Here is an 18,429-nt window from a genome sequence, read left to right on the forward strand (position 1 = left end):
GCTTAGAAAATATGGAACTATGAGGTGTTTGAGATAAGATGGAGCCTAATTATTAAGCGATTTATAAGTGAGGAGAAGAATTTTTAATTCAATTCTGGATTTTACAGGGAGCCAATGGAGAGATAACGTAGGAGAAATATGATCTCTCTTGCTAATTCCAGTCAGAACTCTGGCTGCAGCATTTTGGATTACCTGGAGGCTTTTAAAAGAGTTATTGGGACATCCTATTAATAATGAATTACAATAGTCTGGAAGTAACAAATGCATGGACTAGTTTTTCAGCGTCACTTTGGGACAGGATGCTTCTAATTTTAGCAATATTTCTCAGGTGAAAAAAGGCAGTTCTAGAGATTTCTTTGATGTATGAAGTGAAGGAGATATCCTGTTGTCAAAGATAACACTGAGATTTCTTACAGTATTACTTGAGGCCAATACTAAGTCATCAAGGGTGAGAATGTGAGTAGACATAGTGTCTCTGAGATTTTTAAGCCCAAACAAAATAACCTCTCGTCTTGTCTGGATTTAGGAGACATCCTTCATCCTTTGTCTTTTAAGCATCCTTGAAGTTTGACTAATTGATTAGTTCTGGTTTTATAGATGGGTATAGCTGGGTATCATCTGCATAACAATGGAAATTTATAGAGTGTTTCCTAATAATATTGCCTAAGGTGGACACATATATAGTGAAAAGAATCGGTCCAAGCACAGATCTCTGTGGAACTCCATAGCTAACTTTGTGTCCTTGGGCAAGATACTGAACCCCTTGTTGCCCCCGGTGAGTCAGGTGTGAATGGGTGAATGAGACGCAGTGTAAAGCGCTTTGAGTACCAGCTAGGTAGAAAAGCGCTATATAAGTACCATTTACCATTAACTTTGCTGTGTATGGAAGACTCATCATTAACATGTACAAACTGGAATCTATCTGATAGATATGATTTAAACCATTCTATTGCTGTTCTTTTGATCCCAATGACATGTTCCAGTCTGTGTAATAAAATGTTGTTATCTATAGATCACGATTTAAGACGAGTATAGAGAGTAGTCCATTGTCTGATGCTAACAGATGATCATTAGTGATCTTTACCAGTACTGTTTCTGTACTATGATGTACTCTAAATCCTGACTGGAAGAGCATCTTCATACAAGTTATTGCTGCACAGGTGGTCTGAGTCCAGAGTAGACTTTTTGAGTAGGGGCTTGACTACAGCAACCTTAAAAGCCTGTGGTATGTCGCCTATTTGTAAAGATAGATTGATCTGATCTAGTATGGATGTGCTGATCAAAGGTAAGACATCTTCAAGGAGTCTAGTTGGGATAGGATCTAAGACACATGTTGATGATTTAGAGGAATTAATTACTGAAATGAATTCAGAATGATCTACAGGGAGGAAGCAGTCTAAGTACGAGTGTACTTAAAAGATGGAATAAGTTCCTTAAATTTGCTGACAGTATTTTCACATAAACATCTGCTGTAGTGAATCTTAGCCGTAGGTGTAGTAAAGTTTAGTACTTCAAATTCAAATGTAATTAAAAAATGGTCAGATAAAAGAGGGATTTGGGGAAAAACTATTAAATGATCAATGTCCACACCGTATGTCAGAACAAGATCAAGAGTGTGATTAAAACAGTGAGTTGGTTTTACATTTTGGGTAAAACCAATGGAGTCTAATAGTGAATTAAATGCAGTGTTGAGGCAGTTATCATCAACATCTACATGGATATTAAAGTCACCCACTATAATGATTTTATCTGCACTAAGAACTAAATCAGATAGAAAGTCTGAGAATTCAGTTAAAAACTTAGAGTACAGGACAGGAGGGCAGTACACAATAACAAACAGGACTGGACAATAACAAACAGGACTGGGACTGACTGTACTGTAAAGCTGTATATACATGCAGCAGATGAATAATCTGATTCTCCTCTACCTTCATTTATTGAGCACTATATCACAAATATATAAATCGCTTTTCTTCTTTAGAAGGATAGGTAAACTGAAAAGTTGTTTTCTTCATCTGTACTAAAGTCAATCTATATCTATCAATCCATAATCAGTTTGACTTGACATTTTGGCCACAATTTTAAAGAATTTTTGTAATTTAAATAGCAGTTTCAGAACTTACTAACAAAGTGACTTCATTTTAAATTACTTCTACAACTCCTGTGTCACTGTGCAGACAAATTTTAGATATAATCTGAAGTACTAAATGCAATAAACAATGCTGCAGAACAACAGGCCTCATTAGAGAAAAAAACAAATATTTACAGGTATTTATTGATTAATGACGACTGTTCCCTGAATTGACTGAACATCTTGTCAATGTAATATATTCAGCAGTCACTGTCTGTAACAGATTATCCTAGGAAGTGTTAAAACTAAAATAAGATTTTTGAGGTTAGTTTGCTGAATTACTTTTGAGCCCCTCAAAGTGGTAGTCTATATATAGAACATGTAATGTTACTCTTACATAGTTCATACTATATATATTTACCTAGGCTTTAGTTTAAAGCTGACAGTCTACACAAAGCACATCTAGCTAACCCCACAGTGTCAGACAGACAACAGGTGCAGGTTGTACAGGTCCAGTAATGAGTTATTCATCTCTTTCTAATTACATTATATTATGTGAAATAGCTACTGGCAACTGGAAAGAATATGAACATGCATTTAGAATGCATGTGCAACTCTTATTTGAGTTATTGAGTCAGACCCTTAAAACATAATGTATAGTGTTTACAAACCTCAAAAAATAAAGCACCTGCAGTAGAACAAAACGGGGACAAACTCGATCTATATTGAAAAATTAACTGCAATTATAAGATGTCGTCTTCAACAGATTTTTGACATTTTAAAGTCCTTTAGATTTATCAGTTTGCACTTTGCTTTTGCCTTAACAGGATACATGTTTACATTTAGTCTAGGGCTGGACTTACTTTCTGTTTTTGTTGCATCATCCGTTCATGATGCAACATTTGTGATTATACTTAAAAACTAGCAAATAAATGTTTTCACACTTTCAAGCACTTAAAGGCAGCATTGTATTTCCGGTAGCATGTTACACTTGGCTTCTACTTTTCTTTGCACTGCCTTCCTCTTCTTTCTTGCTGCTGCTCAAAACTTGTCTCACACAGAAAAAGAGGACCTGTCACAACACAATCAAATCTCTCCTTATCAAATGTTATAGCCTGCACATCTACTGAAACTTGTGGTAGGAACAGCAGAATGACGGAGCAGAGCTTGTACTGGAGGTTGTATTGAACCACGTATTGAAGATCGAATGGACTTTAAAGGCATGTTATTAGCAGATTAGATGGAGCTTTATATTTCTGGTTTCTTCAAATATACTAGTTGTTCTAATTCATATTTGTTTACAACATATAGTTGTATAGTTATAGTGTCTATAAAAAGTATTGATCCCTTGGATGATTCATTCTTTTATTGACATTACAAATCAATCATGGTCAATAAAAGTTGGCGACTTTGACAAAAGAATTCAATAACCTTCCAACCATAGATATAAGTTGAACTATTTGTTATTAAATCAGGCATAAGATGACTCATGAACATTTTTACTCATTATAAAGGTTATTATAACATTTAATAGAATAATTAGCTAAAGGCTAGGCTGACAGTAATTGTGCACAGAAAGGATAACTTTTGAACATGTAATACAAAGTTAACAGCTTTTAGATTCAGATGAGAGGTATCAGCTTATACCTGTGGTGTGGTAGTAGCAATACAACATGGCTGAGTCTGATACAAGTTTACCATAATGTATTAATAAAGATACCAGAATGATAAGTGATAAATTCTCCTTTGAATGACAAATCAAATGACTTTGATTAAAATGACAGGGCTAATTAGACCAAATGATGGATATTTTAGCTTTTATGCAATTTATGTACACCTCGATTGGTTCAAATGATAATGAGAAGAAAGGTTAGGAAAAGGGAGCAGAGGTTTTACCTTCATCATCGCTGTCAGCCATGTTTGTTGTTATCTAAGCTTCCACAAATGCAGAGTTATGTCTGTTCCACCACAGTGACATCAAAATCAGATAAAATGTGGCCAATGTTGAATATTACAAAAACCCATGACCCTATCTTTCTATTTGTGGGCAAAAAGAAAGGTCAACTACTATTTGCTGTTACTACTTGATCATACTGCAAAGTATAGTTAGATTAAAAAAGGATAATGTGCTGACCAGTCATCGTTGTATTAGCCGATATTATGCTAAATTGATCTATAGCAAAGGTGCTAACTGGTAAGGAACCAATAAAGTGGCAACATTTTCACATCAAAGAAAAATGAACAGCACAAGATTCTTAGAAATGCTGCAAGACATCAAAAGAGTTTAAGAATAAAGCATTCAATCTAGTATTGGATTTAATTTAATCTGGGGATAGCAAATGTTTGTGACAAAGAAGTTCAGTAAGTAGTAGAATAAAATATACTGTGCAAACAGACAATCAAAAAAATGATTAAATATGTCCTATGTAAGCTTGCATTGATGTCATTATTGCTCTTTTATTGGTACAGTGCGTAAAAAGTGAAAGATTTAGTGGCATCAGATTTGATCTTGCTTTTTAAAAATGTTGGTCCTATTCAGCTTAGTATGTTTTAGTTTTCTATTCACAAGAGTGCTTATCAACATTTCCTCTTTCAGTAGGATAATCTGTGATTCCCTTTTTTTTTTTTTTTTTTTTTTTTTTAGAGGTTTGATGTTTTTTCAGTGTGGGGTTGTTTTCGTTTCTGTATTCCTGCTCTAATTTCCTGTACATGCATCTGTATTCTCACCACTGTACCTCTCTCAGTTTCTCTCTACCTCCTTCTGCTGTCATCAAATCCATCCCAGCCCATGAAAGCAGATCAGCATGGCATTCTCATCTCACTTCACCTTCTGGGAGCAAAGGGAAGTCTCATTTTAGTGTTATGTAAAGTTAAACTGCATAGTTTTTCTGTGTTTTACCTTGTGGATTAACAAGCGACTTACAAGTACTTACCCAGTGCACACTAGTCAATGTTGAGTTCTTGAAATATTAGGGAAGACTGTATTTAAAGAAACAAATTTTGGACTACAAAAATTATTTTTAAACAAAAATTGCTGTCAGAAACTTCTTCCGAGGCTTGCATAGTGTGTGTTTCATCAGTGTCATAGTGGGAAGTATTTGGTGTAGGTTATTTTTCATGTCCACTAATTTAGATCAAAGAAGAGAACAAGCTGCAGCAAAAGTCTAAGTAGATGTAGTCATTTTATTAGTTCCAATGGCATGATCCCTTTGGGATCATGCCATTGGCCATGCTTATGACATTTAATGCTTGGATGTGCCCAAAAGCTATAAAAATATACCTTTTCTGCTTCCCAAACAACATGATCCTTGGACTTTCATTTACTATTTACCTTATATCTCCTCTTTCTTCTCTGCGAGTAGTCAGACGATGATGGGCTACCCAACCGGGTCAAGTCAGTTCCAGCTCTAGACCCTGGCAGGGTGTTATTCCGGGCAAAAGATCCTCCCTTCATCAGTTTCCTTTATGGAGTCAGCAGGCCGTGTCACGAGTCCCTCCCGACCCAAAGTCAGGACATTTGTTAAAGTGCCTGATTGCTTCAAAACCTCTGGGCTATCATTAAAGATAGCAGACCAAATTAAGAGTCCTGAATCACCACAAGCTCCTCTGAGCCCAGAGGCAATTGTAAACAGCGAGCGAGAACACAATGGCATGATTGATAAAAGCACGGTCAGTGGTACAACCGAAGTAAATATCAAACTCTTGAGCACCAGCACCAACCAGATGGATACTACAGATGACCAGAGTCTGACACCTGAGAAAGTAGTAAAGGTGGTTCGTTGTGTTGCCAGGAAGGTTTTGCCTACAGAGAAAGATGAGTTCACTGGCCCACTCTACCACTTCAGTTGCCCAGGATTTTTGTCCCTCCCTGCTCCCTCTCATTTCACCCCAGACCCTAAATCTGCTGTACTTGAAACCTCCAGCACGGAGCCTCCATGTCTCGATCCTCGCCCACTGTCTCCTCCTGCAGGAGTTAGTCACATCCAGCAACATACTGTGTGTCAACTAGAGGTACAGTACAGTGTCCACACTTTGCATGTCTGATTTAAGACATTGATGTGGAAAGTGCATGGCCATTTGAAATGCATGTTTGAAAAGAGCACTCTGATGTTTGTTAGGGTTAAGGCAGCCTTCTTATGTGTAGCATTGGTATGGATAAGTTCTGTTCACTTGAGCCACTGAAAGCAAGCTGCGGAACTTTAATATTATTCAACATTTTATTAGAACAACGGAAAAGTGAAAAGTCACTGGTCGTAGGACTGATGTCATTTACTATCTATTTGTTCATCCACGAAAGGCTGTCTGCATCAATGTGTGTTGTAACTTGACACTCCATGCCCAAAGTTGTGTGACAAATTATACTACTAAGTCATTCATTAATTAGGTAAAGCAAAATTATTGAACAGCGTTAGGTTCAGGTCTCACATTTTGCAGTACCAAATGGAACTGGGTCAGAAAGATACAGGTTTGTATCTTGATTTTAAGCTTATTCTAAATAAACAAGCAAGGTAGAAATGCCATGTAATATCAATTAATCAATCAATAACAACATTATTGTCCCTGGGGGGCAATTATTTTTGTAGCAGCACAGTAGCACTTGACACAGGTAAAACTGACACAAAACAGACTAAAGCTGAAGGCAGCACATGGAACTCAGAGTGTAGAGGATGGGAGCTGTCAGACAGGATCAACTGTACTTTGTTATGGTATTAATATTTTTGAATGATTCTAGTAACTCCTGAATCTTTTGTGTAGAGTCATGATTAACTGAACTTTGCTGATTTCACATTTCTACTACTACTTGTTCTGAATTTCTATGCTTAGAACAAAATACATAATAATTAACACTTTATGCTGTATTTCTGACATATTCTGTCAGTGTTGCTGGAGATTTTTGATTTTGGACAAAACCCCATGGAGGGCAAAACTTACAGGTACGTAGCATTGCCCACCAGGGGTTCACTGGCTTTAAGTGGCTGGCTTTAAGTCTTAGTTTCTATTTTTTGTGAAAATCGACTTCAGTATATGTAAAGTTCCTGGAGGGCAACGCTACGTGTTTGGGTTTTGCCCCTCCCAGGGGTTTTGTCCACTTTGTGTCTTTGACCAGTTCAGTAACTGAAATCTCCTGCTAGATTCTTACAGCTTACCATTTACTGTGTGTCATAGATGTAGTAGATTGCCGACCTACGAAAGTGTAAATTTAATTTTCAGAGTTAGGTTTAGGTCTAACTTCTTACTTCTTACAAAATTGGAACCTCTATGTTCAACTATTGGCATGATAAATATGGTGCAATAACAAGGGGACATTTATGCTGGGTCATTGTTTTTTCACTTGTTTGGCTTGTTACTGAGCAACTCGTGTCTTGTCATAGTCTTTCTGATGTTCATGCTGTAATGCACCTTTAGAGACTTTCTCCATAAAACAGTGTTTTAGAATTAGATTCCACAGAAATCCCAATTGCTACAGATGTGTGTGTACAGAATGCATCTCCTACATGAAGCGTAAGTTAAGACAGTTATTGCTGACAGAATGCTTAATTTGCAAGATGAATAAACCACACTTATGTTTTGTAATTTATTTTTTTTTTTATCAATGGGCTGAGTGTCCATTGTTGATTCTTTGACCTGTAGGACACACCACTTAGTCCCACCAGGAAAGCTCAGAGATACATAATGAGGATCTTCAGTGCTCCTGTATATCGCACTGATATGTATAACTGATTCCTTGTCTGGTCTTGTCTGCCAGTGTCTACTCTTGCAAGTAGCTTTCATGCCTAATATACTTATATTTACAGAGACACACAGTTGAGGAAACTATTAGCATGCTTTTGTGACTTGTACTCAACATTAGTTACGACTAATTTCAGAACTGAATATTATTCCCTCACCTCGTGTCCTGGCTGTGACATTCTAATCTATATTTCTCCAACTCAGTTTTTCTGGATCTCACCATGGACTGGTCTTACTTACTTATCACCCTTGCACTTATCTGTTAATTTATGTTGCTGTTAAAAAAAATATTTTAGTTTCTCTGTTAAAGAGTTGGACTCTGACCCTTTTGGCTTGTTTTGATAGTTACTAGAAAGTTTGTTTTGTAACTTGATTACGACACTACAAGTTCCCAATCACGTTTTCTATTTAACTTTTTGACCCATATCAAGCTCTTGATATTTGGAATCACCCAATAATAATGTTGAAGGAATTTTTTTTTACGTGTTATTATTATATAATTCAGGTTGTTGGTTGTTTTGTTTTAAAGTCTTAAATGCTTTGCGAGACATTTTGTTATGCTGCAAAGGAAAACATTTGGGGTAAACATGGATAATAATTATATAATTATTAATGAGATACCATTAAAGTTATTCTTTTGGCAGAGGTAGAACCTGAACCTTTCACTGCGTAGTTACTTAAAGTCCACATTCCATGCTTTTTGCTTCTTATTCCTTGTTGTGAGTTGCAGTTAGTAACACAATTGTATGACATTATTGCTTCTGTTCATGACACATCAAGTTAATAGACGTACCATGGGCATTATAGCTTTTAACGGGTAGACTGGTGGATAGTTTTCTATAGCTAGTCTCCTCTGTGGTGATGTGAGAGCATCAACAGGTAGAAGTGCTCCACAGTTAGGTCGCTATCCAGCTGCAGGTCATTAGCCAAACTGTAGTATAGCTGTACATCTCACAGTTTCTTTGTTAGCCATACTGCTAGCATACAGGACCTGTATCCAAATATGTATGGAAAGGTGGAAACAAACCAACCTAAGAAATACATTATTAAACAGCAGAAAAGCAAATCTAAATGCTTTTCTGCTTTTCTGAGCAGGTATTTTGAGTGCGAGAGAAAGCCTGTAAAGGAAGCATAAAAAAATCTCACCATGAAATCTTTAAAATATTTTCTCAAAATAAAAAACTATGGACTTCAATTAACCAGAAATTAAGCTCCACTAAGCGGTACACCATGATACATGTATGTATGGTGATGTGAAATACCATCTGCATGAGTGTTGTGTAGCTAATCATGACTTTCAGGTGTTTTTCGTCACCTCTGTATCTTTTCTATTGTCATGGATTTATTTTATTACATTAATTTGTGAACTCCAATTTCAAAGCAGAGCTTATAGGTGTGTTATATGATGGATACGTTTGACTAACAACTTTGTGTTCAGAAATGGAAATGGTCTATGCAGGTGATATTTTTATTTATCTGCTTACCTATGTTATCTTATGTGTCTGTATGTGTGTCTGTATAACATTTGTTCAACATCAACAACTTATCAGGGATTAATGGAAGAGGATCCTGTGGCCATCCTTCAGGCATCTCATGCTGCAGCTAAACAATCCCAGGTCTGGTCTGTCTGAGTGTAATTCACCACCAGCTTGTCTTATGATCATCCTGCACAGTGTTGTTCTGTTTGATGCCCCCTTTTTGTGAGTGAAGTGCAGTGTGTCTTGTTTTTTAATTTATTTCTGTTTATTGCAATTTTACTCCTTCCTCACTTTTCCTTGTTTCGTGTTTTTGATACAATGTATTCCTTGATATTTTCATCACCATTAAAATCCTTCAACACACCCATGGGGTTCATAGGTGTATGGTTTGAAGTTCCTTGTACATACATAAATGATGACCATATACACACAAGATCACAGTCTCAAACTCCACCCTAAAGCAACATGCAGTTTTCAGTGGACTTGGAGGTCAGTGAGTCCACTGCCATCCACTGCATGGCCATCATCATGAAAAAACTTTTTTTTTTTTTATAAAAAACCCCTAGACATTTAGTTTGTGCTGGCAATAAGCTGGAATTTCAGGTGGTTTCAGAAAGACCCAGTTAAATGTACAGTGACCAAGCAATGTTACATGACTGTATTTTCCAATAATGTTTATCATTATAATTTCTGTCTACCAGGTAAAGACAGAGGAGCAAATTTCAGCAGAACAGGCTTGGTATGGATCAGAGAAAGTCTGGCTAGTCCACAAAGATGGCTTCTCATTGGGTAAGCTTGAATTACTTGGCCTTGCTGCATGTATACTGATATCTCTCAGTGGAGGGAATTTTATTTTACTGTGGACAATTTTATTTTCACTGTTTACTGTATCTGAGACCCTTTAAGCAGTTAATGGTGTAGTAGTACAGATTAGACACCAAACTAATCAATACAGTTCCAATGAGGATTTATTATAAGATAAGAGATTTTTCTCAGATACCGATTTCTATCAATAATCGTGTCACTGTGACTATGTAAAAACTATAACTACTGCAGTTTGCCTCATTCCATAGTCGACAAGACCATGGAACAGTTCAAAGCGGGGGTATTCAACTAAAATTTAAAGAGGTCCGGTTACACAATATTTTTACAAGCAAAGGTCCAGAAGATTATAATGTCTACCTATTTACTGCGATATATTATCAAGTAGCCTGCATGTAATCCATACTTGACTGTCAAATCAAATGAATTCAGTACAATTCAAAAACCTTTTGACTAATTTATTGTTATGTAACATCAAACTGAGCATGTGGCTCCAGATCCTGGTGGACTGCTCATACTGGGTTCTGAGACTAGCAACTTTCTGTGATCGCTCTTCAGATTTCAGTGGGTATGTGTGTTCAAAACATTTGTGTTTTGTCTCATAATGCAGTTTGATATTGGCTTTTTTAATAAGAGCCACAGTTTCTGAAAATATCAGACACACTGGTTTACTGCTCCCAGTGGGTAATATGAACAGAAAGGAGTCTGTCCATTACGGTTTAAAAACTCTATTTTCACTGTCCACTTTTCTCTTTTTGGGCATTTCTATATTTATCTCTTCCTCTTTAAGTATAGTATAGTTTTATCAACTCTTACCTCTTTTCTCTCCCTCTCTCCTCTCTGTCGTCTGTATCTCTCCTCTCTGTCGTCTGTGTCTCTCCTCTCTGTCGTCTGTATCTCTCCTCTCTGTCATCTGTAACTCTCCTCTCTGTCGTCTGTGTCTCTCCTCTCTGTCGTCTGTATCTCTCCTCTCCGTTGTCTGTATCTCTCCTCTCCGTTGTCTGTATCTCTCCTCTCCATCGTCTGTATCTCTCTCTCCTCTCTGTCGTCTGTATCTCTCTCTCCTCTCTGTCGTCTGTATCTCTCTCTCCTCTCTGTCGTCTGTATCTCTCTCTCCTCTCTGTCGTCTGTATCTCTCTCTCCTCTCTGTCGTCTGTATCTCTCCTCCCTGGCGTCTGTATCTCTCTCCTCTCTGTTTCTCTGTTATCACCGTCTTTATTAATTTCTTTCCAACCTCGAACTTTCTCTCATCTACTGTTAAGTCTCTAAATTTACCGCCTGTGATCCACAGAATCGATTGGCTAAGTGAAGTCACGTGGGATGGCTTAACTCGCATTCAATTGGCTAATGCGTTCTCGGGTCCACTAAATAACTACCGTAACGATTGTAATAGCTGCGTCGTTTAAAATTAAGGTGCCCCGATAAATTTGGAATCAAAATGTTCGGTTTGGTCTGTAGCTCTATGTCTGTATGGGACAGTTTCTGGGTCCGGTCCGCGGTCCGCGTTGCTAGTGACCCCTGGTTTAAAGCACCAGAAACATCAGGCATACTAAACCCAAATTAACATTAATAAACTTCAAATCATAGGTAAGGATCAACTTATCATTACACAACTTAATCTAAGCCATTTATTGTCTTTATAGAAAAGAGCAAACAAGCAGTTACAGTGAGCAAGTATCATGTTAACCTATGACATAATAAAGAACCAAAAATCTGAATCTCTTTCAAATTATAACAGTTGTCAAATTACTCAATCAATTGACACAATTGTCTGCACTTTAAAGCAAAAAGCTTTAATGCAAACACATTACGTCTTTATGTTGTTTACATAATCTTTTTTTACTTTACTGCAAGTGATTAAAGTAAGATTAAATGACTAACAATATAATGTAATATGTCCAAAAAATAATTGTAAAAAGGTAATAGTAAAGTAATAAACTGTAACATAACACATGTGAATTACATGTGAATATGAGCTCAGACCAACACCAAAGATCTATTTCCATATATGTATGGAATGTATGTAGGATAAGTGTACCATGCATCCAGAAAGTATTTACAGCACTTAACTTTTTCTGCATTTTGTAATGTTACAGCCTGATACCAAAATGGATTAAATTAATTGTTTTCCTCATAATTCTACAAACTCAAAGTGACAAAGTTAAAGAGGTTTGTTTGAAATCTTAACAAATTTATTATTGGAAATTTAGTTCATTGGACACGATTTGGAAAGGCATACACCTGTCTATATAAGGTTCCACAGTTAACAGTGCACGCCAGAGCACAAACCAAGCCATTAAGTCCAAGAAATTGCCTGTAGACCTCTGAGACAGGATTGTATCGAGGCACAGATTTGGGGAAAGGTACAGAAAAGGTTCTGCAGCATTGAAGATCCCAATGAGCACAGTGGCCTCTATCATCCGTAAATAGAAGAACCTTGGGTGGTAGAGTGGCCAGATGGAAACCACTCCTCAGTTAAAAACACATGACAGCCCTTCTGGAGTTTGTCAAAAGGTACTTGAAGGACTCTCAGACCCTGAGAAACAAAATTCTATGCTTTGATGAAACAAAGATTGAACTCTTTGGCCTGAATGCCAAGTGTCATTTCAGTGGCAGGACCTAGTACTAGTAGTGATTTTTAGCTCTGTACGCAGTTTCAGTTATAAATCAAACCCTATACTGAAATGCAAAGAGGTACCTGCTGGTCTCACCAGTCAATACTTACTCTGATCTGCTTTCTTTACTGGCAAGATCAGTATGTTTGACTTTGGTTCTACCACTAACACACCTGCATCCAACAGGCCATGTTTTATTGGCTCAATACCAACCTCAGGTTTCAGCAGATATTGTGGCTTCCAATGTGGTCTACAACCTGTTTAAAGTTCACTTCCAGTGGTTGTGCAGACTTAATAAATCCCACATCAGTATCATCATCAGACACAGAGGGGATATTGCATCAGGGAAGTTACCTTTCCATCTAGATTTCAGCTGGGCTCAAAAAGATCACTCAATCCCCCAGCCAGTACACCATCTCTTTATCCCTTGCCACAGTGGTTGGTGCTGTATAGCGTCAACAATCATCACTTACAGTTTGCACAAAATGGCACATTTCAGTTTACACAAAGCATCGCATCCAAGGAAGTTTACAGGAGACCTTTCCACTGCAAAGGAAACAGCATTCAAATTTGGAATCAGTTGTATTATCCCTAAGTATACTAGAATTCAAAGATCTTGGAGGTACACAGACTACCCTGAATCTGCCATAATTTTAATAGTTGTTTTTCAAGCCACAATTACGAGTACCATTGTTTTTTCTTCAGACTGTGACAATTACCTTGTTGATTCTCAGAACCTCCCTATTAATCACCAGAAGGACTTTGCCAACGCTCCGTAGGTCCCCTTGACATTGGGATCCCCTACTCATCTTATGAGTCTGCCACAAGACCACTCAAAATATCTCTATCATGAGCTTGTGTTGCTGCGTACAAACTTAGTTGAGCCGCCGTCAGGGCCTCCTCTCCAGACCTATCTCCTGTTTCCCCAAAACATTACCCAAAATGGCCTTGGTATCACCGATCGCCAAAATTGTTGCATCACCATCCTGAAGGCAATGTCCATTGTAGGCCAAGGCACATAATAGTAGATATTCTGATGCGTCCTTAGTTGAAGCCACTGGTTTTTCACTAGCATTAAGTGTACATAAACTCTATCCAATTTTCCCATGTTCTTCCATAACTTCAGTCAGAGGAGGAAATTAAGCTAAATAGATGTGCAAATTTAATAAAATTGAATAAATGGCTAATGCAAATTATAAAGAAAATCAAGTAACTAGATAAATTCAGTCAATCAAATGCAGAGAACAACAGCTTGATTCACAATCAGCACAGAGATTGCTTATGGACAGACAAGAGGAAACTCACTTCCAGTACAGATTTCACTATTTTGTAGTCTGCATATTTAGGGCTTTAAAAAAAATAAAAGTCAAACTTTTTCTTGTCTTTGCCTTTTAATGAGTCAGTTATTCTAACCAGATGGGAGCTACACATCAGTGTTTCCTGTCCTTGGTGAATTTCTATAGTGTTTGACATCACAGCCCTTTTTCAGCTTTATGTGAATCAACAATTCTTATTTTCATCTTCTTCTTCTTTTGGTGAGGTATGGCTTACATTAGCATCTTCTTCATGTGCGGAACAAACTCAAACTCAAAACGTTTTAAGGGTTTATGCCAGTCAAAGTAGCTACAGTCCACACCCTCAAAATAATTTTGCTCATGGACACACAAGAGGAAACTCACTTCCAGTACAGCTTTCACTATGTTGTGGTCTGCATATGTAGGGCTTTAAAATAATAAAAATAAAACTTTTTTGCCTTTTAATGAGTCAGTTTATCTAATCAGGTGGGAGCTACACATCAGTGTTTCCTGTCCTTTCTGTTTACAGCAACTTTGGTGAAGACAGAGGCTGGCTCTATGCTAGAGGGCAAAGTGAAAATCAAACTGGAGTATGATGGGACAATACTGGATGTGGATGAAGATGATGTAGAAAGGGTGAGTGGGAGATGGCTTGGAATGGCAGTATATCTCTATTAATCTGTTTTGATTCAGCAGCTCTTATGTTCATTCAAACCAATCAGCAGTTTCTAAACATCAAAAATAATTCTGGACTGGACAATATTCCTATCACTGTATTTGCATACCATTGATCTTTTTTTTTTTGACACATTCAGATTTGACATTCAGAAACAAACCCTGAGTAAAGCCAAATTTTCACTTCAAATAAAAAAGAATAAAGTATATATCAGTGAAGATTCTCAGTCATCCTTGTTATGTGGAAGTTGAGTCATGTCAACTGGATTTTAGAAGGAAGTTCAGTTGCCATGACTCATCTTAACTTCACCTAGATGACTGAGAATGATCACTGATATATTGCTACACATTTTGTGACAGAAACCCTGAAGGTGGTGTGAGAGTAGTTCAGGTGGTAGAGCAGTTGTCTACAAACCCCAGAGCTAGTGGTTCCTCCTGGCTACATGTCGAGGTGTCCTTGGACAAGACACTGAAACCCCACAGTAGCGCCGTCATCTACTGCAAAAGCCATTTGCAAGTATACAGTAGTTTTATTCAGAAGGTATGTTGTGCTGTAAAATAACAGTAGCCTTCCCAGGCAGGATAGTTAGGCCCTTTTTTCCTCTGGTCACTCTGTCTCAGAGAGTCTCTGAAGCAGAGAGTAATGGTACTGGCAATGGTCACAGAGGACAATGAAAGCTGCAGGGGTAAGTGGAGGAGAAGTTGAGAGGGTTGGGTAGTTCGACAAATTGCTGCTGTTGACGTGTGCATTTCCCAGTCAGCCATTTCTGAAATCTCTAAAGACATATTTAGTGGAACAAAGCAATATGTTATTTATGTTGTTGCCAAGATTTTGACAGTACAACTCATCAGAAGACAAAAAAATTAAACCTTCCTGTGGGATAGTCTGTCGTAAAATCTGCAGAATCACTTTAGTGTATTTAACAGAGATAAAATGGAAAGGAAGAACATGTGGGCATAATTAAGTACTACATTACCACTTTTTCATAGGATTTAAGAGAGTAAACTGCAGCTACAGTAGGTGCAACTAATCATCAGGATTATTTGATCATCTGTAGGTGTGCAGACCTCAAATCAAGCAAATGTTTAGGCATTAGGGTGTGTGCTAGAAAGAGATATAAAACAATGTCCAAACAATTTGGAGTTGAAGATAGGAGTAGCCAGTCTTTCCAGGAGTAACAAGTACAGTTTGTTTTGATGGGTTGCCTGTAGGAAGCCTCTCTTGTATAAAAAGAGCATGTAAGCACAACTAAGATTCACATAACTACATCTGAAAAAAACGCAAGACTTCTAAAAACCTGTCCTATGAGACCAAATAAAGTTTGACGAAAATAAAAAAGCTGTCTTATAGCTCTTGATGTTTTCTCATACAGTACTTGGTGATGTACATATCGAGTACCAAACATAATTATTAATTCATGACTGTAAACTATGTACAAGTGATAAAGCAAACCACCACGGTCTTTCAAAGCTGCAGGAACATCTTAGAAAGGTTTAGTCAGGGTTTATCTCGGACTCAATTAAGACGTTTTTACCGATAATGGTGCACCTCAAGGTTATCTCAAATGTAATCAAATGTATGAAATATTGGTTTAATTTGTATTTTGTATTAATTTGTAAATTTGTAATTTTAGAAGTAGTTTAGTAATAAGAAGATGAAGGACTTCACTGTTTTCCCGGTGTCTCTCAACATTACTTCATGTTCATGTCTGCTTGATCCTAGGCATTGTTTTTTTTTTTCTGAATCATTCTACTGGACTGTATACTAGTTCAGGATTTTGCTCTGATTAAGTAAAAATTTTTCTCTCTGTAGTTATTTGAATGCAGTCATGTCATCTCTCTCTCTCTTCCCCTGTGTAGGCCAACCCTCCATCATATGACCAATCAGAGGACCTAGCCTCATTACTCTATCTAAATGAATCCAGTGTGATACACTGCCTCAGGCAGCGCTATGGAGGCAATCTCATCCACACCTATGCTGGACACAACATGGTGGTCATTAACCCCCTTAGCACCCCCTCAATGTATTCTGAGAAGGTAAGCCGTTTTTTCCTCTTTCCACTCACCACAACCAGGCGAGGCAAATGGCCTCCCACACTGAGCCTTCTAGCAGTTTCTTCTGTTAAAAGGACTTTTTCTGCTCCGCTGTCGCCTGGTGCTTGCTCAAGTATGATTGTTGGTTTTTCTGTATTATTCTGTGTACAATTGTATTTTGTTAAGGTCTTAAACCTTACAGTGTAAAGTGCCCTGAGATGACGTTTGTTGTGAATTGGCGCTATATAAATAAAATTGAATCGAATTTAAGCTTAAGACAGACGGCAGGGGCCAGCTAATTTTGCTGTTGAAATAATATAATGTGTGTATGCTCATGATTTTTGTTGAAAAGCACAATCAACAAATCTCACAAAAAATACCTGCCAAATACCTGCCTAAAAAGAGCTTGGCCTTCTTATTTACCTCTTGTAGATTTCCTCAGAGAAGTTGGTGGAAAAGTTATTTTGGAAGAACTTGAACAAAATATTTATGTGGTTTTATAGTCAAATGTCTATGTATCTTTTCCACAGTGGCAATTGTACAGGTTATACTGTAGGTCAAATAAAAGCTGGATATGAAATTAAATGACTTATCTTGGTATTTTGTAGACCTTTTTGGACTTTGAGTTTTCCAAAACATAGGTGACCTGTGCGTAAATACATCCTCCCTGTCTTCCTTCCCCATTAGGTAATGCACATGTTCAAGGGCTGTCGCCGTGAGGACTCTGCTCCTCATATCTACTCTGTGGCTCAGTCTGCTTACCGCAGCCTGCTCACCACCCGGCAGGATCAGTCCATTGTGCTGCTCGGGAAGTCCGGCAGTGGCAAGACCACCAATTGCCAGCACCTGGTTCAGTACTTAGTGTCCATCGCTGGCAGCACAGGCAAAATCTTTTCTGGTGAGTCTGCTGATAAGCAGAAAAAAGTGGAGTCATGAATAGATTCAGCAGATGTTAACTGTACTATAGTAGTAGATACTGTAGAACTGTGACATAATGTTGTTTTACAGGACTCGATTGGAAATAAAATTATTTGCTATATTTCAAGGCAAGTCAAGAATCTTTATTGTCATTCCAACCACATATAGCTGAAGCAGTACATAGTGAAATGAGACAACGTTTCTCCAGAACCATGGTGCTACATAAGACGGTAACAAGACAGAACATGCAGCTGAGGACTGCTAAGTTGTCCTAGCCACATAAAGTGCATCCTGTGCAACCTAGTGCAAACAGTGCAAGAACACAAAGAAAAAGTCCAGACAGACATCTGAAGACAGTGCAAAAACAGAACACAAAACACAAAAACAGCAGCAACCGGTAGCTGATATGTACAATGTACATTGTACATTTCTTTCTTTGAAGCAAGATTATGTCACCATATCTCATGTGAGAAAATTACCCTTCACCTACAGTATAACCATCTCATAAATGGGGTAAAACACAGATCCTTTAACATAAGCTTCTCATGAATATCTAATAAATACCTAAACACTTTGATTCTGTCTATGTGCTGGAACCTTTCAATTAATTATTTTTTTGTAACACAGCTGAGAAGTGGCAGGCAGTCTACACCATTCTGGAAGCTTTTGGCAACAGTTCGACTGCACTGAATACCAATGCCAGCCGCTTCTCCCATGTAGTGTCCCTCGACTTTGACCAAGCTGGCCAAGTGGCCTCTGCCTCCATTCAGGTAATGAATACATTCACTTTT

At 37.7% G+C, this 18,429-nt stretch overlaps 2 protein-coding genes across 6 annotated transcripts in view; both read left to right on the forward strand.

The window, feature by feature from the left end:
- Positions 1–18,429, forward strand: part of myo18ab (myosin XVIIIAb) — a 145,847-nt gene that overhangs the window by 14,144 nt on the left and 113,274 nt on the right. For all 5 annotated transcript variants that reach the window (XR_003299023.1, XM_026364021.1, XM_026364045.1 and 2 more), the window contains exons 3-7: positions 9,981–10,068; positions 14,541–14,647; positions 16,547–16,723; positions 17,408–17,618; positions 18,266–18,408. Coding sequence is in view for 4 of the 5 variants with exons in the window: in XM_026364021.1 (XP_026219806.1) it covers positions 9,981–10,068; positions 14,541–14,647; positions 16,547–16,723; positions 17,408–17,618; positions 18,266–18,408 (726 nt within the window). In the remaining variant the exon portion in view is untranslated. The remainder of the gene's footprint in view (positions 1–9,980; positions 10,069–14,540; positions 14,648–16,546; positions 16,724–17,407; positions 17,619–18,265; positions 18,409–18,429) is intronic.
- Positions 4,819–9,588, forward strand: LOC113164671. The gene is made up of 2 exons (XM_026364069.1): positions 4,819–6,082; positions 9,352–9,588. The coding sequence occupies exons 1-2, from the start codon at positions 5,537–5,539 to the stop codon at positions 9,430–9,432; spliced, it is 627 nt and encodes a 208-aa protein (XP_026219854.1). The 5' UTR covers positions 4,819–5,536; the 3' UTR covers positions 9,433–9,588.

Source organism: Anabas testudineus, chromosome 13, assembly GCF_900324465.2.
Source record: "Anabas testudineus chromosome 13, fAnaTes1.2, whole genome shotgun sequence".
Taxonomy (NCBI): Eukaryota; Metazoa; Chordata; class Actinopteri; order Anabantiformes; family Anabantidae; genus Anabas; species Anabas testudineus.

Coding starts and splice junctions, on each gene's coding strand:
- LOC113164671 (XM_026364069.1), top strand. CDS start 5,537: ATGGAGTCAGCAGGCCGTGTCACGAGTCCCTCCCGACCCAAAGTCAGG. Junction 6,083..9,351: donor ATACTGTGTGTCAACTAGAG/GTACAGTACAGT, acceptor ACAACTTATCAG/GGATTAATGGAAGAGGATCC.